Source organism: Pimephales promelas, chromosome 16, assembly GCF_988280905.1.
Source record: "Pimephales promelas chromosome 16, fPimPro1.hap1.1, whole genome shotgun sequence".
Taxonomy (NCBI): Eukaryota; Metazoa; Chordata; class Actinopteri; order Cypriniformes; family Leuciscidae; genus Pimephales; species Pimephales promelas.
In genome coordinates, this window is record NC_142784.1 from 14,487,967 (window position 1) to 14,510,940 (window position 22,974).

The window sequence follows — 22,974 nt, forward strand, 5'->3', positions numbered from 1 at the left end:
AAGCAAATGTATATAAAAAAAATTATAGATTGACAAATTGAGGGGAGTGGTCTCGACGTAGCGTGCGTTGAAATTATCTTGAAGTTTCGATGCAATATCACTCAAGCTCAATGAAATGTCCCACAAAAAAAAATGATTGAATCAAAAATGAGTCAAAAAGCGAATGAATCAAACTGAGATGAATCAAAGATGAAATGTATCACAGGAAGGTAACAACTGAGATACCTCACAGAGATGTGTCCAGCTGAAATGTCGTTGGATGGCAGGGTAACACAAAAAAACTCAAATCTCCGAAAATAACTATGTTCAGCGTCAACTGCGAACCGCAATTCCTATCTCACGTGCGGTGACACGTGCAGAACACTTACATGCGCGTGCACGTGACCAATACGGTTGAAACGTCCATTTCAGGAGTGTTTCTCAATCAAAATGAAGTCCAAAAAACTTAACAAAAGTGTGAAAAATATCTTAAACCGTCGTCAATCAAGCTAAACTTGTACTTTTAATGCACTCACAGTTCTCATAGCCTTCGCAAAACATTACTGCGTCACTCCAGCAGTCTAATGCGATTCACGGATCAAAATTCACAAAAAAAACTACGAACAGGTGTCACGGTTCACGAAAATCACCTGATGTTGTCCTTTATTCGACCAAAGCCCCGATCAACTTCTCTTCAAGTCACTTTATCGAACGAGCTTCTCGAACACGACACAACACTCCTTTAGTCTGACTCACACTCTCATACTCCGCGCTCCTCTCTACCGCAGCACACACTGCACTCCGAAAACCTGTCCACCTGTCAAAATAAAAGTCCCCCCAAAAATAATTATTTTTAGATAATATATACCCGTTACACAAATCTCCCTAAAATCCGAAACAGACCCCACAACAGCATTCACCTGTGTTTTCTCTCTCTTTTGTGTAGAAGCCACAAGTTTTGGACCTGAAAACGTTACCGGAGTCACGACAGATTATACCACTATTCATCCTAAGGACTCAAGCAATGAGATTTTTTATTACTGCGCTTGTATTGTCACCTTTATAGTGGGTTTCATTGGAAACGGGCTTGTCATTTTTCTGGCTGGCTGCAGAATGAAGACGACAGTCAACTCTATTTGGTTTCTCAATTTGGCGATTGCAGACTTTATCTTCATATTATCCATAATCATTAATATTCACAACTTTTCTCTGAACTCATTAAGTTCTGGTGCATCGAGAGAATGGAACATCGTATTTTCGATGATGATGATAAACCTAAATCTGCGTGCTAGCAATTTTTTCCTTATAGTTATCAGTCTGGACCGTTGCCTGTGCACGTGGATGGTTGTTTGGGCTCAAAATAATCGAACTCTCTTTAGAGCCAGGATCATCTGCTTGATCGTGTGGGTTTCATCCATCGGCTGCACCATCCCTCTCTTCTATGTGAATGTGAAACCTATGTTTCAGATTGCATTTGATTTTTTAGTGGACTTTCTCGCCCCCTTCCTGATCATTGCATCTGCACACATTGCTATTGGAGTACGAATCAAACGCCTCAAAATGGGGAAGCAGCTCAGATCGTACAGGGTCATTTTTGCTGTTGTCCTGACTTTTTTCATATGTTGGTTCCCATACCATGTTTGCAGTTTTTGTTTAATAACTGCAGACAATGATACATTGAGTGAATATTGGAAACCATTGCAATTCAGTCTCTATCTGATTTTTCTAAACGGCTGTCTGAACCCCATTCTCTATGTGTTCATGTGTGATGATTATAAGAAGAAGCTTAAACAGTCTCTGCTGCTGGTGTTGGAGACGGCATTTGCTGAAGATCATCTGGACTTTAGAGAAAGGCAGATGCAAGAGGACGAGTAGAACAAGACGAACTCTTTTGAAATGTAGAAAAACTCTACATAGTCTCTAAATGATTGTGACTACCAAAACTATAAATCTCACCATTACAACCACTGTAGTCATTATGCTTTTAAAAAGCAATTTCAAAATTCAAGTTTGTGGTACGACTGTATAATTTGAGTTTTAACCAAATGGGGAAAATCTTTCCTAAAGATTAAGGGAACATTATATATGTTTGTGAAACTTTTTGTTAATCCACATAATGCAAAAGCTCATTTTGTTGGTCTGATTTATGTTTGAACTTTATTCTGAATAAAATATATAAAAAAATACATGCATTTGATTGTAATTTCCTTAAAGGAGAACTCCAAAACGAACCTTCGACTGTTCGAAACTGTTTCCTAAAGAAGGCTCCTGCCTGTATACATGAAGTGGACTGTCTTTATAAAATATCTTCTTATTAAACGGTCTGTACACTTACAAAGTTTTCAGAATTCACTTACGGAATTTTCATTTTTGGGTGAACTATCCCTTTAACTAGCAATTTCTTTTTACTTATTATTTGCCCCCATATACTAGCGTTACACAGCACGCTTAACAGAGATAAAACTCTTCACATTCGATTATCATGAAAACAAATCTCAAAGAACGGTCGACTACTAGTCCAAAGGTTCAATTTAATTTGCGCCGGAGTTCTCCATTAAGTATTTTTATGCTTTCACAGTATTTTAGAGTGATAACTTGTCACTCAAATGACAAATAGGCTGAAAACGTTATGGTTGATTCAACACAACGCAGCAAGATTTGTTTTTCTCTCTCTTTAAATATGTGCATAAGGGTATATATAAGGTTAGTCCTAGCATGATTTACCAGCTCACAAGGTGTCTGGAAGTTGACAATGTAAAAAGTACAAAAGGAAATCCAACAATGCTTGTGGAAAGGGAAATTAAAAAGTTTCTAAAAAAAAACAAACAATGTGTTTCATCTCTGAATATTACACATGCAAAAATAGGTGACAGACAAATACTGAGCATTGAAATAGCAAAGGGGTCAAGAACTGTCATAAAGAATTCATTCAATTTATTCAATAAACACATCAAATTCAGTACTGTAGATTTATTCGAAACCCATGTGATTTTTTTAATTTTTATTTTATTTTTTTTGTATTTAATAAAAAAAAAAAAAAAAAACAATTTAACTCACATATTTTTTATGCTAAAGTTCAGCTCTCAATTCAACATTTTGGTTACAACTATTTCACTCTCCTTGAAGGCTTTCTGCCTGGATATTTTTGTTTAATTCCTTTCAGATGCTCTAGGGATGCATGTGAACTAACGTTCATACATTTCCTTGAGGATTTTTATGCTCTCGCTGTATCTCAGTTGGTTCTTGCTGGAGGCCTCCTTCCACCTCAAACACAAATGAAACAAATGATAAAGAACATATGCACAATTTCATTTGTAAATATCAATCCCCTATAAAAGAAGTGGAAATGAATGAATGATGAGAAGTTATACTTTTGTCTAATTTTCTTCCAGCGTTTGATGTGACTGTAGATAAGCGGTGAGGTGCCTGCTGCAGTGTCTATGGACTGAAAAAGATAAGGTCACAAATGGATATGGCGACAGGAAGCACACAATTTAGCAACATTAGAGTATTGCAAACTTTAAATAGGACCTGTTATGCCCTTATACATAGTCTTGATTTTGTTTTGGGGGTCTACAAGAATAGGTTTTCATGGGTGCATGGGTGCAGCACATCTCTATTTAGTCTGTCAGTAATGCTCTGGGGTGCGTTTCCCAAAAGCATCGTTAGTAAACCATGGTCGCAAGTTCTGTCGTTATCAGCATAGTTCAAAGAGTGTGTTTCCCTAAAAAATAGTTCAAACGAACATTCGCAAACAGCATTGCAGAGCTTTCGACCTGTGGTTATAAGCATGGTTCCTTGTTTGCATGACATGTGGACTCAATAAATACTTATCTTGAGCCAAATAAGCAAGCTGATATTCAGTACAATCTGTATCTTTTATTTAGAATACATACAATTGCCATTTGCGTCTCTTTTAGAAGAGATTTAAGGAGTCGTTTTTTAAAATAGTGCACATGTGTGAATGTGTTCTACTAAGTAAGAAGGAGCCTATGATTCAATTTCAATCTGAAAATAAAGCAAAATTAATAGTCCTCCACAATTTATAGCAAAACATCTAGCGTTAATTCGATCTCAAACAGATTAATTAAAAGTAGTTATTACTTCACCACCTGCGTGACATCAAGCAGCGTGGTTGAACGACCAAAAGGGACAATGCAGTTTCAGAAAACAATTGTGACTAGCTAGTTGATATCTTCAATGGTGCATCGTTAGTTACGCAGCGAGTTACGTCGTTCGGGGAAACATACCCCCGTTTAGTTCCTGTCTAAATGAAGCCACTCCTTCCGAAAATCACAATGTCCTCTGATTGGTCCGCTGGATCAGTGTGTATGATTGGTCAAAAGCTTCAAGCGGGTTTCAGAAATGTCATGCCCCTTACCATAACCACGAGTTTCACCACACTATTAACGCATCTCAACCACATTATTTTGCATATGCCTTGGGTGGGAATTATTTAATTGAGGAATCTCAAGACTACAATTTAGATGTTTCAGGGAGTTGACTGGATTGACTGTGCTTCATGCTCAAACAGCAACGTTACTCACTAAAGATACCTGAAAATGTAAAAAAAGCATAATAGGTCCTCTTTAAACGACGACAAAACCAATCAATTCAGCATGCAAAAAGGTTTACTAATCACATTCCTAAAAAAAAAGAAGGCAAAAGGTGTTTGAAGGCAACTTTATCTTCTGTCATTTAACAGTTCCTGTCAAAAGGATTGTTTGAATGCAGATCCTCATAGAAAGATAAGCGTTTCCTGTACGGTACGCCATGTACATAGCCCACCTTGCTCTCTGCTGGTTTCTCGACAGGTGGGATTCTGAGATTAACAGGTTCGCCAGCTGAACCTACTGGACAGGAAACAGGTGGAGGAAGCCTGCACACGTTCTGTCCTTTGCCATTCAGCATGTCAGTCATCTGAAAGAATAAGAATCAAAGAGCAGTTTCCCTCAATTGTGATGCTTGTTGTGGCATAAAGTACACTATTTTTCAAAGTGAAACCTTAGCGGTGAAAGGAAGCCAGTGAAATTCAATGGAAAACGATTAATTTATTTCTCCACTGGGTAATAGAATTCAGAAGGGAAAGTGAAGACAGATGTTGCAGGATTATTAATAACAACAAGCTTTGAACTTCACAACTAAAAAGGTAACTTAATATCTAAGATATTATGTTGTAGTGGGCCAAGACATGTTTTTAATTCTTCTTTTGCTCCAAGGACAAACTTCAATTAGAGAAGAACGAGGTGAAGGTCAAGTTAAATACAACTCAAGCAGTCTGACATGATTTACATATATACTGATTTTGTAAAATCAATTCTAAATGCTTGTACAGGGATGCCCTTGCAAAGGAAGTCTAGTGCAACAATAATAGTGCCCGATTAAACACTAAAATAACTGTATGTAAGGGTGCTTGATAACTATCTGTTTACATCAGGGGTCCTTTACTTGACTTTTCCAAGTCATTAGACTCTATGAGAATATTAGTTTTTTTTTATAGAGATCACTCTCACATAGTTTCAAGTACTGTTTAACTAAAAAAATGTATCTTAACTGGAGACATTTTAATGACTATTTTAGGTCTCTAATTACATTTTTTGGAAATTTCCTGTTTTTTGGATCGTGGGAACTTTTTTACAAGGAACTTCATTGCCAGAATTATATAAACAAATGTTCATCCACCAAGAAAAATAGTCCCACTTCAAAAACTTCTAAAAACATTATTTAGACAAACATTTTAAACCTACACATTTTTAGTACATAATTAATGTAAGTGCTCTAATAAAAATTATGAACTTCACATTTCACGATTTCCCCTGTAATTTTTTTTACAGTTAATTAATTTTAGTTTTATTTTATTTCATTAGTTGTAATGTTAATTATAGTAATCTATTTAATCATGCTTTAGTTTGTAATTTTTAGTGGCAAATAGCAATGTCAGAGAGAGTTTAGCTTGTACTTAACTTGGAATATGCCCATCTTCAAAGTACAGTCATAAACCAAAATACAAAGGTGTTATTTTGAGTAGTTCAATGTTCTGAAAAGGATGTGTATTTAAAATAATTACGAAGTGAATGCTGGGTGTGTGACCTCGTCTTCCCCGGAGCTGTGAGGGGGGCTGGCCGTAGTTCTCTCTCGCATAGAGGGGTTGTTTTTCATCCATGCCCGACAAATGGGATAGAGCGGCGTGGTAGTGCTGAACTGAGCCAAGTCCACACTGCGGTCAAATAACTTGATAATATACGCATCTGATGGAGAAGATGAGATGTGGAGCACAAAAGAAATCAGGAAATGGGTCTTATGAAATTAAGATAAAAAAAAAACCCCATTCAAATTCCAATTAATTCTCTAAAACTTCGACTTTAAAAAAATCCCTCAGACTGTTCTCTGATATGAAAGCCCAACAGCATCTCAGAAATGATAAAGCATGTTATACATATGAAAGAGGCAAAGTTATCAATATGCATTTAAATTAATTTCAAATTGAACTGAATTCATCCTATATCACACTTTACTCTTTACCTTATTTTTTACTGACTAAATATACATACACACAATTATAAAATAAAGATAAATGAGCAGCTGTCTGCAACAACAGCTAGTATAGATAAGGCAAAAATACCCTGGTTTGGCTGTTGCCGAGTGTTAATTTCCCAAAATGAGAGCAGTAGACAAAGTATAGTGATCTAGCAATTACTTTGTTTGAGCTGGTTGGTTTCTGCCAGACTATCATCCATCTCTTTACGCTTCTTCCTTCTGTGTTGTGGGAATCGTGATGATGGTCTGTGAATGAAAAAAGAGGCTCTTACAGGAAACTCTACCAAACCATTGAGGAACGAATACTGTTTTGTAAATATTACTATTGTAAATATTTACAAAGCACCCTCAAATTCTGAAGAGCTTTAAGTGTTTCACACACAGCTGGAAGTAAGGCGATGATTTTTCGGTATAAAATTAAAGGGTTTGTTCATACAAAAATGAAAAATTGTCATCAATTACTCACTGACTTTTGTTCATCTTCAAAACAGTAATGGAGATATTTAAATGAAATCTGAGAGATTTTTGTCCCTCCACAGACATTCTACGCAACTATCTTTTTGTGGCTTCAAAAATTTAATTAAAGAGATTGTAAAACTAGTTCATATGAATCGAGTGGTTTAATCAAATTTTTTTTTAAGAGACTCAATTGCTTAATATGATGAACAGATTGAATTTAGGCTTTTATTCACATATAAACATTGATCAGCAAACATAAACAGAAGCTCAACTGCACTTGCTTGACACACAAGAACAAACTTCAATGGTTCTTGCTGAACCTCATATGTGCAGCGTAACATGAGAGGGAACCTCATTGGTTGTTTCTAAAGCTCAAACATGCTGCGTAACACGACAATGAACCTCATTGGTTCTCGCAGGTCAAGCAAGCATGCTTAAGCTTCCATTCAATAAAACTGATGTGTGGATTGATTATACGCAAATAAAAGCCTAATTCAATCTATTCATCAAATAAAGTGATGACGTTTCTTCAGAAAATTTGGAATAAACCACAATTCATTTGGACCAGTTTTGCGATCTCTTTATGATTAACTTTTTGTAGCATAGACTGTCAATGGAGGGTTTCATTAAAAATAACTTCATTTGTGTTTCAAAGATGTTTCAAAAAACGACATGCGGGTGAGTAAATGACAATAACTTCTCATTTTTCACTTTAAGCAATGTAGCAATGATTTACCATGCTTTCTATTTGGCCATTAATTGTCATTTGGACTGTATTGTATTGTTATATTGGTGCACAAAAAAGGGGGCTACATAGGCTGTGTGGTCAAAATTCCCATTACTCTGATTAAAAACAAAAGAGATAATTTCAGAGCAAATTCATAAATATTCAGATACATTGATAAACATGTTTAACCATAAAATAATAGCCAGAAGATTTTCCTTGCCTTTTCCCTGCAGAAGAAGGTGACAAATCCCTGCAAAAAAAAAAAAAAAATACATTAAATTAATCTTAACCATGTACATATTTCTAGCTGGGAGAAGACAGTGTTTATAGTAGTAACATAAACATCCTGTATGTGCATACTTGCTCAAAGGGTCTGCTACCATTTTCCCAGAATCCTCTTCATTCTGCTCTCTATGCAGGAAAAGGAAGAAAAAAGCACAGATTATGATGTCAATTTCCCCAAAACAACAGCTCATTAATTTCTGAAAGCCATTTATTGCTAATATTTACTTGTCGCTTCCTGAATAATTTATCTGAATACTTTGCAAGGTTCTCAGTGAACAAATTAAAGCATTAGTGCTGATGACGACTAATGTGATTTTCTGTAAAAAAAGGGAAAACATGCTAAGAGAGTATTTCCAAAACATAAATGTAAATTATCATTAACAGCATATTAGGCAGGTATGTTTCAAAATGTTTTACTTTTGGCTTATAGGTGTATCGCTTTATGGTATACTGTATATTTGCAGATACAGTTGTATATACTTATATACAAATTTATATATAGAACTGTACAATAGTTCATATTTTGCAACAATATGTTCAAGTAAAACACTGTGATGAATGATGCATTAACGCATATTGAATATAAAAATCTAGGCACTTACGATAGTCACTGATACAGTAGGTCATACATCAATCATGTTCTTTGGCATTACTCAAACACAATGCAATCGCTAATGCCAAAGAAACAACAACAAAAGGACACAACATATTTCTGAGGGAGTACATTTTGTGATTATGCTATTAGACATTCTGGATAACTGACAGTTTTCAAAAGTGGACTCATTTCATCTCGCACTAATGAGCTTTAATTGCCTGAGGTCCATTTGCAGCTTTGTTGTTACATCCTGAAGCTTTCAATGCTCAAGGCACATTAATGCACTAACCTCTCACTGTCACTCCTCTCAACCAGACCTTGCAATACTGCATCAAGGCGGTTTCGAGCCCCAGCATCTGCAAAAGAACCATTTTAGCACATAAATTAAATCTTTTTTTTTTTTTTTTACAGGGACACACCATGAACTACAACAGAAATGTAACAAGAAACTCTCGTTTGTAACCTCACCTGTTTTTTCAGTCTTGATTTTACAGTGAAGCATTGTGATCCTCACACAACAGGGATTCTTTAACTTGCCTGTAATATCATTCAGATGATGATTTAGTGATTTGGTACTTACTTATGACTAATATAATTGAAATGGGTTAAAATAATTTACAATGAAATTAATATAAAATTAAAGGTTATATATATATATATATATATATATAGTTTTTCTTTTTCGGCAAATCACTAGAAAAGTTTGAAAACGGAAAACACAGGGCTCATGAAAACCAATTAAAAAGCAGCACTATTTTGCTAATCAGCTAAGTTAAGTTACAGTGATATAAACAGCTCTCGTTAGCTAGCAAGAAAACCACTTAAATCCCTGATTAACGGCATTCCATCTCTTCACCGACTTCACAAATTCCTTAACAAACACGTAATACACTAAATAATATAACTTGGGAGGGTATAAATACTTTATAAACACAAAACAATACGTTATTCACCTTTCAAAGCTTAGCAGAGAGACTAACGACGAGACGCTTCTGTCACAAACCGACTTTCCTCTTCCGCGCGCAACGAGATTCCTGGCTCGTCATTGGCTGCAGTGGACGAGAATGCGTCGCTCTTATTGGTTCAAATGGCTGTCGATCACAAACTACGAAACATGATTGGTTGGTCAGCTATTTTCGACAACAATGTAAACAACAGTGTTCAGACTGCATATCCCAGGATCCAACACGGTCACACAATTCGAAAAGTAAGCGGAGATACTTTCTTGAAGAAATATCAGCCTATACAACAAATTTTGAATAATACTGTGTTTATATTCGGATATGTGATGTTTTTAAGTTTTAAAATAGCGTATATCTTAATAAGTACTGTGCTAATGACCATTTAATATCCCCTAGTAACGTTAACGTACTCACGCGACGGTTAAGATACAGTCCACGCTCGTGCAACATAAACGCTGTCTCTCGAATCGTAATGCATTTACAGTAAATTGTGTCTTTATTAGATATTAATGGATCCTACATGATGAAACTCGACTTGCGTCTTTTGTTTTTATTGAGCAGAACTGGTTTACATGAAAACTATGAGATCAAGGTGGGTTGGATGTCAAATGCTGTCAGAGTGTCAGATTAAACTGGATTACATCAGGTTGATTTAAAACACGTTCTCACTTTTATAAGCAGTGGATCTGTTTTCACAAGACGGAATCCATTTCCTCCAGACCCCCCTTTGTCCAGGAGCCACTACAGCCCATCAAGATCGAGAAAAATCCCTAAGCAACAAAGAAGGCTGGTGAGAAGTGACTTTGCATTACACTTTTTTATGTTTCTTTATGTATTTTGTGACACTTTCAATGGTTGCAGATTGCAATTGGCAGATAAATGTTTGGAATAGCATACTACTAAAGGTATAATTTACACAGCATGTGCATTTTGTAATTGAAACAAAATTAATTTTAAAGTACAAAATTGACTAGGTCTATATGTAGAGTATCACTGCTTGAAAATGAAAACCATTGCATATTGACTTGTGGTTCACATACTATTTTTTTATTGTAGGCACTGGCAGTATGTACTATATACTGTGCACTATTCAGTAAATTGTAAACTAGATTTCTATTTAAAAGAGTCTTCAAATGAACTGGATTTAAAGGTACAATATGCAGGATTTTTTTAAGTTGTCTCAGAGAGTGATTCGTTCATTTGGTGTTGACCGCGCATGCACAAGATCTTATAGGTTTTGTACAGGAAACAGAAATGATTAGTCCACCTCCTGAGTCTTTTTGGGTTCGGGTCCAAGTCGTTTGGTCATCCCTTAACAGTCCCATAGAGACTATGCTGTCTGTACCACCAAGATAAATTATTAGTTCACCTCTCAAGTCTTCGGTTCTGAGTCGTTTGTTCTTTTGTCACATGACGTGACAGCTGTATTGGATACAGAAATTAGTTAATAATTTCCAAACTTCCTTACAAACAAGTGCGTAGTCAGTTTTTTTTTTTTTTTTACTTTTACAGTTACATGTCTTTCTCCTGTAACTGTAACAGCATTTCTCGTCTTAAATTGTAGCTTTGTAATTTGTTTCAGTTCATAAATTTGTGAATTTCTGTCATGATGGTTCTTTTTCCATAGCATTGAATGTGGTAAAGAGTTGGGAAATGCTGTAAACTAGCAGACTGCATAGCCTGAAAACTCAGATAAGCAATGAATGAATTGTTTTCTGTTTCTTATAATTTGGCCTTGGTTGTATTATTTTTTTTTTCTTATTCAAAAAAAAAAAAAAAAAAAAATACATATATATATATATATATATATATATATATATATATATATATATAGACTGCAAAGATTCCATAAAAAAACAAGAATTGTCCATTTTGATTTAATGGTGACTTCAACAAGTCATTGGTATCTCAATGCAATGATAACTGCTAACTGCTGAGATGAGAAAAACATGGCTTTAACTGATAAAAGCACATGGTGATGTTGTCTTTTTTGGCATTGCACATTGCAGGCCTTGAGTCCTGTCCGGTTTGCTGAGCCACCCTGTCTTCCAGATCCTCCTACTCAGATATCACCTTTGAGGACGGAAGACCAGGTTCTCCATGAAAGATCACGTAGTGTCTTGCTCTGCCCTCCTTCGTCTAATGCACGCCAGCTGAGCTTCTCAGAGTCTTGGCCTTCTACTGACCCGAGTTGCTCCACAGATGACACTAACGCTTCTCCTTGCTCTGAAGCTCAGATGCAAGCCATGAGAAACATGATTTCACCAGTGACAACGGAGGCAAAGGACCCCTCTGTTCTTGCAAAGTAAGAGACATCTCTATTGGCAATATTACCATTGGTTTTAAAATAGTGCTGTCAAATCTATTAATCAAGATCGTTTATATAATGGTGCCTTTCACTGCATGGTTGGGTATGGCCGAATACTTTTTGATGTGACAGTTTATGGCTATATTTTTGAGGGTGAGCAAAAACCCACTTTTTTTGTGTCTGTCCCTTTAAATGCAAATGAGCTACTTTTCCCAGGATAGAGGGCGGAGCTTCAACAGCTTGTGTCCTTTTAGCTCACACAGACATGGACTGAAAATTTCTAAAACCTTTAGCCTTTTTCGGAGGGAGTTATGTAAATTTTTAGGGTTGGTGACGTCACTAATCAGGGAGGAATGTAGTCCTCACTGATTAAAAATCTTAAAAATCTTGGTCATGGTTGGTCTGTTTAAATATTATTATTATAAATTAATAATTTTTTTACATCTGGAACTGGAGTTTGTTGTCAAAAATACAGTAATTTCACACACCATTTTTTATGTAGTAAACCATGCAATTGAGATGTCAACAGTAGCTTTCCTTATGAAAGGAAAGCTGGTATTCTAGAGTAACTTTGTCACATGTGGTCATGACTCTGGTGACACATTAATTCTCAGATGAGCAGGTCTGGGACATTTAATACACCCTTTTGTTTACGTTTAAGAATATATTGTTGCTTGTTCGTTATGTGACATCCTTCTTGCAATTAAATCCTTCAAGGTACATTGAACGCTTCCGTTTTGGAAGGCCACAGAGTCGAGAAGAACGACAGCTTCAGGCAACTGAGGGAAGAGATGATCAGCTGTTTTGGTGGATGTCCACATCCCCTCCATCCACTTCAACACCAACGCAAACATTAGAAAAACATATCAGAGGTGTGCTGACCCAGTTGATTAATACAGGCCTGTACTATTTCAAATATTACATCTGTTTTTTTTTTGTTTGTTTTTTTTGTGGATTGATAATATAAAGTATTTCAGATCACACATCACACTTTTTTCCTTTGTGTGTATGTATCGTGTGTAGATCCACTTGAACTCATGAATGATGGCCCTACCAGCTCCCAGAGCCCAATCTCAAAGCCACTGCATGATGAAACCACACTGTCTCCAGCTAGACACATGCTTGACCTCAGTATGCTGGTAGGTTTTGCAGAAATTTGAACAACTGATTTGCCTGAAAGAGCTGAAGTCATTTTGACCGTATGTTAAAGTAGGTCTTACATATGTTGTCGTTGTGGTCAAATTGTGTTTATGATGTATATAAGAAGAACACTAGATATATTTCCTCATGTTGCCAGATGTGGTTATGCTGTGTGGTGAGTGATTGTTTCCATCTAGTGGTGGTAGCTGGGAAATCTCCCTCCATGAGAGTTCTTCATTTAAAGCAGGAATATATGTGTACTGTACAAAGCTTGATCAGTGAGGGTTTTTTTTTTTTTTTCTTAAGAAATCTATACTTTTATTCAGCAAAGATCCATAAAATTGATCAAAAGTGACAGTAAAGACATTATAATGTTACAAAAGATTTATATTTCAAATAAATGCTGTTCTTTTGAATAGTTATTTTAAATTGTAATGATATTTAAACAATATTACTGTTTTTTTTTATAAAATAATTATAGCCTTGGTGACCATAAGAGACTTCAAAACATTTAAAACAGATCCAACAGATCCCAAACATTTGTGTATGTATATATATATATATATATATATATATATATATAAATAAAAAACAAAATTGCACAGATCGGCAGGAATGGTGTGCATTTTGCAATTATGGAAACATCTCTAGAATGCCTCAGCATTAAAGGATGGAGAACTCACTCTGATAATCAAACCACCTGATATAAAGCCGTGTCCATTGAGCATCAAATATGTGTATTGTAATGTATTTATAAATTCCCCACAACAGAGAGTTATGTAACCCTTTGCACACATTCCCTGTTTTAAGTTGCAGGGCGTCACTCGTGGTCTTGACGTTCGTTAGCAATGATTTAACATGCCTGATGGAAACAATCCGGGCTGTCCTTTAAATATCAGTAGTCATTAGTGCCTTAGTGACTGTTTTTACTGGGGACAGTATTAGAGTTTTTCATAATCTCATAGATCGTCACCACATAATTCTGTCCAGACATCATCTTAATTATCTGACTTACATTTTAAAATAAAAAGTTATTTCAAATTGTAATATTTCACAATATTACAGTTTCACTGTATTTTGGATCAAACAAATGCAGCCTTTTTGACTGTATCTATTTTCTATTTTAACATATTTAAAAATGTAATTTATTCCTGTAATCACCACCACAAATGTTCTATTAGTCTTTATCTGAGTCATCGCACTGTGACCAAGAAGAACCAGAGATACTGCAGCTACAGGAGCGGGCCAACCGTTTACTGCAGAGAAGGTAAAACCCCCACCACACAAACTGTAAACATGCACTCACTCAAATGTCATTTCGCAAGCGATTAATGACCGCCAACATGTTCAGTTTCCTGCCTGAGTGTCAGGACTGGAGTTTCACAATCAAGTGAGCTGTATTATTTTTATTTAGCAAGCATGCATTACATTGCTTCTCTAAAAAGAAAATAATGTCATCTATAAAGCAGCTCTGTAGAAAAGACAAGTGACAATAAAGACATTTATAATTACAAGATTTCAATTAAAAAAAAAACGTATTCTTTTAAACATATGGTTATAATATCAGTCAAAGGTCAACCGATGGAAAAACACAAAATATTCTCCATTAATTTTATCCAATCAAAAAATCTGCCGAGATTCGGTAACCTCTCTGATTGATGGACCTCACATCAGGTCCCGGCAGGTCTTAATACATACAATTCTACCATTACAACAATAGTAAATTGCATTCATTCTAAATCATCAGGTATACTAGCGAGACAGCGACTTCACAATACTCATGGAAAGAATATGTTTTTGTTTGGTTGGTTATGTATTTGCAATCCGAGTGTTTCTCTTAAAAGCACTCTGAACTCACCAAGTATAGCCCATTTGCTCATAAATGTGAATAAAGCTGTTTATATTTGGTTGGTAATGTACAGTATTGTGATGGCAATAGCATTGTCAGATGTGGATGAATTTTCAGCTTAACAGCTATGAAGTATTTTGGTTGTTGCATTATGACTGCATATTCCACCTTGGGATTTCACTTCAGAGTCATTAGCTTTGACTACTTTAGATGTTAGACATTTAATCCTTGTGTTTTCAGTGAGCATTCTCTCAGCAGTGGCTCGGTGCCTATCAGCTCTGAGGGTTTGGGCTGCTCCGATTTGTCCTCCCCCGTGAGCACTGATGAGCCGGTCCGAAGACCAGTCGTGTCCACCTTAATGGGCTCAATCAACAGTAAGTAACAGGTGTAAAACATCAACACATTTAGTATGTGTCATGTAACATGCCATACACTGTTTATCGTTTTCAGCACATCTTTGTGTTGCCGATTTCAAAAACACATCCTTATCAGATTATAATGCACCGACACCTCTTACCTCAAAGAAGAAGTGGTTTTGTAAACTAAAAACAAACTGAAGGGGTAAAATTGCCTTTTTGGCCGGCAAGGTATTTATAATATTAGAATAATACAATTGCATTAGATATTTTTGTTTGTTTCTGTTTCTTTTTAGAGCCCAGTTTGTGTGAGGGAATGTCTTTTCCACCAGCAGTTGGTGCTGAGGGGTCAGGTGTCCGTCGTGAAGATGACATCCTGTTTCAGTGGCGTCTAAGGAGGAAGATGGAACAGGCCAGGCGATGGAGTCAGGAGGCCCCTTCCCACAATTCTCTTCTCCATATACCTCTATCACACACTATAGTAACAAACCAGGTGAACCAATCCCTCAGTGCACATTAGGGTTACTTTTTTAATTTTTTAAGGATTAAAAACAATAATATAATATGACATTTTAACTTATTCATTTTTTAGGGGAAATAATTATGTATGATATGATGCATTAATTCGTACTGATTTTTTAAAAAAATTTATTGTATACACTGCATTTAACATTGTGTTTCCTCCTAAATGGGACCCAAATAAAACCTGTGACACACCAGATTTTTCACAATTACTTTCTGAAATAATTTTTTTATGAATACAATTCTCTTCTGTTTGCTTTCAGAAGGTACAACATAGCACTTTAGACAGCACGCCTCATCAGAGAGCGAACCTCTCATTCACTCCCGTCACCTTTGCTAGCCTCGAACCCCCAGTCCCTGAGTCTGCTCTCCCCATTTCAAGCCCCAGCATCTCCAGACTTCAGCCTGATGCCACCCGGGAGCAACCAGACCCAAATATCCAACCCAAACCCCTTCCCCAGCGCTCCAGGAAGACTGTCAAAAAGAATCTTGAAACCCCTTCTGCCCAACCACAGCACCACAAGCACATCAGAACACAAGTCAGCATCCCAGAAACCACAGAAAAGCACGGCAGACCGAAGAGGTCCTCTTCTCCATCTCCACAGACTTCTGACAGCACAGAGGACCCCTGGCCGGAAGTCAAAAGACAGACTGAAAACGAGAGACGTGAGAAGAAACCTTCAAACCAAAAGAAAAAATCTGAACGGTACTTCAGATGTTTTACATAATTGTCCTAAATATACTGTGACCATGTAATTATACTATTAATGTTTAATATTAAACATTTGGAAACTATTTTCTTACATTCTAGACATGGTGGCGAGCGAGGCAGCATTCCAATGAGGGCTAGAAATTCTAGGGGTCATGAAGGGGTCAATAGCAAGCCGGAAGAGTCGGGTGTGAAAAACAGGTGTCAAGAAGAGGGTCAAAGGTCGACACGAGGAAGACTGTCTGGAAATCAAGCACCACCACCCTCACCTATACACAATGCTCTAGGACAGGTTTGTGTGTTTGTCTTATGACGCTTTACAATTTTTTTAAGGTGTTGACACGTGATCCTTTAGTTTGTAAATGAGTAAATTAGATTAAATGTAAATTTTTTGAATTAAGAAGATTAAATTTCAAGTCTTGATTTTATTCACTTAATTCATTTCCATATCAATTCATTTAGATATTTATCAGTTTCATTACATTGCGTTTTTTCTCAAGGAAAACAAATTGCGCATAATGCAGTTTTTATAAAAAATAACATTATTATAAAAATATTTATTTGGTGGGTTGCATTAAATAGTTTTCATGACAGATTTTTTCAAACATAATTTAAATATTGAAGAACAGATCAAGTAAAAATATGATCTATGTGTAATAGTGTCTATATTTAACTAAATACTCCTCTCAAATTTTATTCTATATTTACTGAGGTAAATGTTGTTTACGAGCTGTTTCTGTGACATGATACGGGATGTTCATGTTTATTTTGTACTGGAACTATAATTAAATCAGAAGTGATGCCCAGTTTATGTGCTGTGAGCTGTCACGCCACAACCAAAATAATTTATTGTTTGAATTTTGTAATACAATTGACAATTCAAAAGCTTAGACTGTTTAATGTTAAAAGTATCAAAGCACAAAGCTTATTGTGATTATTGGGTGAGAGGCGCACTATAAATAATGTTAACGTTTGGTCACGCATCAACTGAAAACAGCAGAAGACTAAAAGATTGATTCTTGGGATTGAAGAATACATATCAGTTCATCAAAATTAATTGTGAAATCATTATTTTCAACCAACTAGCTGTATCTCATCCTGTTTATTATACAGTTAACAGTAGTAACTGTACGTGATCTCTTATTTTGTTGTGAAACAGACTAGAAAATCGTAACACGCTGTTCTTGACATTGACAGGTTATCTCTGAGGTGCTTTTTGCAGAGACCGATTCCCCAACCCTGTGCGAAACTGAGAGTTCTTCAGGTTCCCCAACATATACCCCACCTCCACCCCCACAATCCCCTGTTGCCTCTTGTTCTGGTGTGCAGCAACCCTTGGAGGTCATACATCAGCTCATGCAGGATGCAGAAGGTAGGACAGCTGTAAAACTGTATGATGACATGTATTTAACTGCTCAGGTAAGAGTAGAGTTGTGTGTTTTAGCCTGAACCTGTTATAAATAGCACGATTGACCAGTCAAGGTGTGCTTCGAACAACACAATTCAATGTAGATTGAACTTATACTAATGCTAGTACATACATATGTCAGAAAATGACAACATATCGTACAATTCAAATGTTTTTTTTAATCTTATGCTCACCAAGACTGCATTTATTCAAACATACAATATAACTGCAATATTGCAAGATATTATTACAATTTAAAATATATGTTTTCTTTTATACTTAAATTAATTTGATGCTCAGGAAATATTTCTTTCTATAGAGGGAATGCATTGACGCCACTCTCCCGCCGGAACAACCCCCCTCATCCTGACTGAGTGGCAAAAGATCTGCTGCGTGACTGGATTTAATAGGGGAAAATGCGACTAAAACGAACAATTTTATCAATTTAAACTAAATGTTGGACTCAATGTAGTGTTCCTTACAACTTACTAAAGATCCAGTGACCCATGGATATTGACATGCAGCCAGGAATCGTGTTGCCTGACATCTATGTTTGCCTGATTTCGACACCGGGGGGAAAAAAGCAATATAGACTAAAACATAAATCGCTACCTATATTATATAAATACAATATAGGTAGGTCTAAATCCGGGTGATCACTTATATCAGTGTTATATATAGCCTTTATACCCTGTATATCATCATACCGTCCAGCCCTAAAACTTTATTTTATTTTTTATTTTTTATTTTTTTTGGTCAGTGTTTATTAAAAACATCCAATAATGTAGAATATGCAATGATAAATATTTAATTGATGAGTTGTTGTTAATATAGTATATATAACAATACAACATATATGTGTATGGTTTTACACCTAAATTCAGCATATTGACACAAAATGATAACTACAAATCCACCTTTCGCTAACTGGAGTCCTGTTGTTTCTGTGAATTGCAGCGATCCATTTGCTCCTCTTTAGAGCCAGACCAATATATCGGCCGATATTAGGCATTTCCCATAATATTGGTATCGGCAGTTATAATGGCCGATAAATGAATATTTAAAAAATAAAATAAAAACGGACGACACTCGCTTCAATCATCTCTCCTTGGCCTGTTATATTGAAAATGTATGTTTTGCAATTTGCAGTATGATGTTATCTATTGCTAAATTATGGCTCATCATAGACTAGCTAACCACAAAGCAAGCTAATGCCACTATCATCAGTGGAAGACCGCTAACGTTAACATTAATGAGCTTGGAAACCACATGAACTTTTTCTGCCTAATTAAAGTAATGATTACTCTATTTATAACTAGCATATCTCTAGTTACAGTCCCTGCATTGTAAAATGTAAGTTATACTTGCGTGGAGTGAACATTTAGACATAGAGAAAAAGTATCAAACGTATCTTGTGCAGAAAAGTTAGCTTTTCTTTTACACGTGTGTGAAATACAACAATATTTAATAAAAACAAAATATCGGCCGATATATCGGAATATTGGATTTTAAAACCCAAAAATATTTGTATCGGTATCGGCCTTCAAAATCCTTTATCGGTCGGGCTCTACTCCTCTTTTTATAGCAATCTGTAAAAATATCCGATTTTATCGCAAAGCTCTTTCTCACTTTACATGTGTTGTGTTTGTTTTTCCCGGCATTCACGCTGAAAACAAATACAGCCGCTCAGTCTTTTTGCCACTCACTGTGAGTAACTGCAGGCACTCCGGCCGACGGTGGCATCACACGCATACCCTCTTTTTATAGATAAAAAGTTTAAAGGACAGCATTTTTATTTATTACAGTCTTTGCTGTCATTTTTTAATTTTTTTTTTTTATCAATTTAGTTTTCTTAAAAACAAAAAATAAAACTTACTGACCAGAAACATGAATGGTATGTTTGGTACCAGATAATTGAATGGTAGTGTAAATAAATATAGAAACACATTTTTTCACTCTTCCCTTATCCTGATATCACATATCTTGCATAACAGACTCAGATGGGCAGGAGTTTGAAGACGATCCTTTGTTGCAAGTCCTCAGAGAGCAAAGGAAAAGGGTGAAGGAACAAATTTGGTGAGAATATCTTCGCTTTATCTGTTAGACACAGTGTTGGGGAGGTAATGTGTTACAAGTAACGTGAGTTACCTAATCAGATTACTTTTTTCATGTAACTAGTAAAGTAACACATTACTTTTAAATTTATAACAGAATATCTGACTTTTTCAAACAAGTAACGCAAGTTGCTTGGTTTTCTCATATTGACTGACAGCTATGTCCTCGTGTTGAGAGAAATCATGTGCAGAGGCGTTGTGTGTGAACATTATTGTAGACTAAATGTAGACACACAAACACATTCAGTATTCCTCAAAATCAATAAAAACAGTGAAATACAAACTCAGAGCCTGCGATATGTTAATTTACACCTGTTCATTTACCTTTGATGATCCAATCAGCAAAATTACTGTAGATAAACATTACATTTGTGTTTGATTATTTTGTTTTTATTGCTAAAAGAGTGTTGAACTTTTCTCCATCTGTGTCATAGACCCAGCTTAATGCTTATTCATTTCAAGAACTTTTACATTTGCCAAAATAGATTTATTTATTTATTTATTTATTAAGGTGAGGAAAAGTAACGTAGTGCATTACTTTGCGTAACACAATTAGTTCCTTTTTGAAGGGAGTATCTCAATAATGTAACGCATTACTTTTAAGCGTAACTTTCCCCAACGCTGTTTGGACAGATTACACAAATCTGCATTACTTAATTACTGGAACTTCAGTGACTTGATTTTTGTTTTACTTTTTCATTTTTCAGTGAGGTTGACATGATGATTCAGCAGCTCTGAGCCACACGTTTAATATATCAAGGATGCAATATGTGTCGAACACATTATCATGTTTATTTTTGCTACTATTTATTTATGCTGTTTTATGTTGTGGATTCAAACATGTATGAATGTATTTCTAAATAAAGACCTTTGCAAATAAACAAGTGTTAAACTATATTTATTTATTATATTCAAACTGTACATCACACAAATATTAGATGAACAACATAATATTTCAATTTAAAAAAATATATGTACAATCCCCACAGTGAGCAAGTGTGACATTATGTAAAACAAAATCATTTGAGTTTGTATGTTTGACTGTGTATGAGCTTTGGATCAGGGGATCCGGTTAACATGCAGACTTTTGCAGGCTGTGTGCTAAACGGACAGCAAGTGTGAAGATGCACATATCTTCTTGTTGGCTTGGAATCAAGTATGTTTGGAATTAGCTGTTGATTTGAGGAGTCCACTGCCACAAGGGGGACTGAGAGGAAGCGAGTCTGTTTTGGTCTTTTTACCATTGCATTATGTGAGAAACCGAAAAGATGAGCAATGTTAAGAGAGCAAAGAATCCAAACACGTGTTGTGTGTGTGTGTGTGTGTGCGCATCATGGTCCGGTGTGATTTAACAGTCTGGAATTGTCTCCTTGTGTCAGAGGTGCTGAGATTACTAGCATTCCTTCCGGTGACATGGCCGATTCCATTGCCATGATGTCCACTCCATTTGGGATCCGGTATCGCCGGTTAAACTGACGTGTCACCATTCCTGAACCATCCTAGGATTGAACAAACACCTATATCATGCTCTTAAAAGTCATGTCTCAAATGTCCAGTTACACAGAGTGTTTTATTGCAGGGGTAACATCTGCTAATCCTAAAGCATGTAATACATCAGTATCTTACCTTTTTTTGTTCATGTTTTCCCTCAACCACAACATAATCTCCAACCACTTTAACCAGCAGCTCCTCAGGACTGAAGTGTTTCACATCAACTTCCACAGTAAACCCGTTCTGATCACAGGTAACCTGAAAAGAAAGTGAATTTAATCAATAGCTATACATTTTCAACTCTATTTTTAACTTTTTTATTCTCCTACTGCAGATAGAGAAAAATAATCAAACAGATTTAGGCATTTCTTGTAACGTACAGTAGTTGTTTTTTTTTTGTAGCTTTGTATTTTTTATTTGGCTACACTCTCAGAAAAAAGGTACAAAAGCTGTCACTGGGGCTGTACCAAAAGGTACACTTTTGTACCCAAAGGCTGCATATTGGTACCTTAGTGGTACATATTAGCACCTAAAATGTAGCCTACATATTAACACCTAAAATGGACATATTAGCTCCTGAAATGTACATATTAGCACCTAAATGTACATATTAACAACTAAAATGTACTTATTAGAACATCAAATGTAGGCTACATATTAACACCTAAAATGTACATATTAGCACCTAAAATGTACATATTAACACCTAAAATGTACTTATTAGCACCTAAAATGTACACATTAACACTTAAAATTGTACATATTAACACTTAAAATGTAATATTAGCACCTAAAATGGACAAAAGTACCCTTTGAAAAAGGTACAGCCCCAGTGACAGCTTTTGGACCTTTTGTCCTTCGCGGTTTCTATAATTATTTCTATAATATTTTATATATATCGAAAAAAGTTTACTTACAATTTAGTTTTGTCATTTTTACGAATGTACCAGTTAGGCCTACTGTAAAACACCATTCACTTAATTATAATTGTTTAATACAATATTTATTGTGTTTCTTGACAGTTGTAGTAGCCAAGTCACTTAACGTTAACTTTCTTGCTTTATTGTTAATAGATACCATGGTGAATTTTTATAATCTACCTGTGCTGCTCCGGTGTGTTCGGAAACCGGGATTAATAGTTCAGTCGGGGTCCACGAGTAAGGTCCAATCGTCCCGTTCAACCGGGGGATTAACGGCGGGAGAACCCTGTCCCACGGGATGCCGCTCACGGGGAGAGAAGGAGGCAAGTCGAAGTCCATTCTTTTGGGATGAATGTGGAAAAATAACAACCACCAAATACTGCTTCAGGAAGTTCGGAATACTTGGTTATTATTATGGGAGTCTGTTGTCGCGCAGCTCTGGGAGAAGAAAGCAGGAAAGCACTTGCTCTTTAAGTTTGAACTCAGGTTTATAAAGGCTTAAACGCCACCCCTTCTCAGGAGCTCTTCCTCTAAACAAATTCCATAAATAAGTGGATTGATGGTGCTGTCGAGATCTGAGATACTTAATCATGGTTTTAAAGCTGCATTTGTT

General features: G+C 35.9%; 4 protein-coding genes across 10 annotated transcripts in view; 2 read left to right on the plus strand and 2 right to left on the minus strand.

Annotated features, from left to right (window-relative positions):
• The window catches only part of LOC148973333 (C3a anaphylatoxin chemotactic receptor-like), a 29,765-nt gene extending 26,878 nt beyond the window's left edge, over positions 1–2,887 (plus strand). Inside the window, exon 2 of the mRNA XM_089121033.1 lies at positions 926–2,887. Within this exon, the coding sequence (XP_088977159.1) occupies positions 926–1,854 (929 nt within the window). The 3' untranslated portion in view covers positions 1,855–2,887. The remainder of the gene's footprint in view (positions 1–925) is intronic.
• A 4-nt stretch (positions 2,888–2,891) lies between these two features.
• Positions 2,892–9,687, minus strand: lin37 (lin-37 DREAM MuvB core complex component). 2 transcript variants are annotated; one of them, XM_089121034.1, is made up of 10 exons: positions 9,536–9,687; positions 9,051–9,114; positions 8,872–8,938; positions 8,063–8,113; positions 7,923–7,952; positions 6,677–6,762; positions 6,070–6,227; positions 4,768–4,899; positions 3,351–3,424; positions 2,892–3,243 (listed from the first exon to the last, which is right to left on the minus strand). In XM_089121034.1, exons 2-10 carry the CDS (start codon positions 9,082–9,084, stop codon positions 3,165–3,167), a joined length of 711 nt encoding a protein of 236 aa, XP_088977160.1. In that variant the 5' UTR covers positions 9,085–9,114; positions 9,536–9,687; the 3' UTR covers positions 2,892–3,164. The 2 variants fall into 2 exon arrangements, with proteins under 2 accessions (XP_088977160.1, XP_039526511.1); XM_039670577.2 differs by having other exon boundaries at positions 9,051–9,119; positions 9,536–9,683.
• A 37-nt stretch (positions 9,688–9,724) lies between these two features.
• proser3 (proline and serine rich 3) lies at positions 9,725–20,828 on the plus strand. 6 transcript variants are annotated; one of them, XM_039670573.2, is made up of 14 exons: positions 9,725–9,789; positions 10,048–10,136; positions 10,226–10,334; positions 11,554–11,849; positions 12,570–12,724; positions 12,876–12,991; positions 14,174–14,259; positions 15,082–15,215; positions 15,494–15,690; positions 15,983–16,425; positions 16,531–16,720; positions 17,626–17,800; positions 19,831–19,912; positions 20,658–20,828. In XM_039670573.2, exons 2-14 carry the CDS (start codon positions 10,117–10,119, stop codon positions 20,686–20,688), a joined length of 2,034 nt encoding a protein of 677 aa, XP_039526507.2. In that variant the 5' UTR covers positions 9,725–9,789; positions 10,048–10,116; the 3' UTR covers positions 20,689–20,828. The 6 variants fall into 6 exon arrangements, with proteins under 6 accessions (XP_039526507.2, XP_039526508.2, XP_039526505.2 ...); XM_039670574.2 differs by having other exon boundaries at positions 9,727–9,789; positions 10,106–10,136; XM_039670571.2 differs by having other exon boundaries at positions 9,728–9,789; positions 10,223–10,334.
• Positions 20,829–20,831: 3 nt separating this feature from the next.
• On the minus strand, positions 20,832–22,974 carry hspb6 (heat shock protein family B (small) member 6). The gene is made up of 3 exons (XM_039670575.2): positions 22,542–22,974; positions 21,577–21,699; positions 20,832–21,449 (listed from the first exon to the last, which is right to left on the minus strand). The coding sequence occupies exons 1-3, from the start codon at positions 22,698–22,700 to the stop codon at positions 21,282–21,284; spliced, it is 450 nt and encodes a 149-aa protein (XP_039526509.2). The 5' UTR covers positions 22,701–22,974; the 3' UTR covers positions 20,832–21,281.

Coding starts and splice junctions, on each gene's coding strand:
- hspb6 (XM_039670575.2), bottom strand. CDS start 22,700: ATGGACTTCGACTTGCCTCCTTCTCTCCCCGTGAGCGGCATCCCGTGG. Junction 21,700..22,541: donor AACACACCGGAGCAGCACAG/GTAGATTATAAA, acceptor CTTTCTTTTCAG/GTTACCTGTGATCAGAACGG. Junction 21,450..21,576: donor GAAAACATGAACAAAAAAAG/GTAAGATACTGA, acceptor GTTCAATCCTAG/GATGGTTCAGGAATGGTGAC.
- proser3 (XM_039670571.2), top strand. CDS start 10,117: ATGAAAACTATGAGATCAAG. Junction 11,850..12,569: donor GACCCCTCTGTTCTTGCAAA/GTAAGAGACATC, acceptor AAATCCTTCAAG/GTACATTGAACGCTTCCGTT. Junction 15,691..15,982: donor ACACTATAGTAACAAACCAG/GTGAACCAATCC, acceptor GTTTGCTTTCAG/AAGGTACAACATAGCACTTT.
- lin37 (XM_089121034.1), bottom strand. CDS start 9,084: ATGCTTCACTGTAAAATCAAGACTGAAAAAACAG. Junction 7,953..8,062: donor GTAGCAGACCCTTTGAGCAA/GTATGCACATAC, acceptor TTTTTTTTGCAG/GGATTTGTCACCTTCTTCTG. Junction 3,244..3,350: donor TGGAAGAAAATTAGACAAAA/GTATAACTTCTC, acceptor TTTGTGTTTGAG/GTGGAAGGAGGCCTCCAGCA.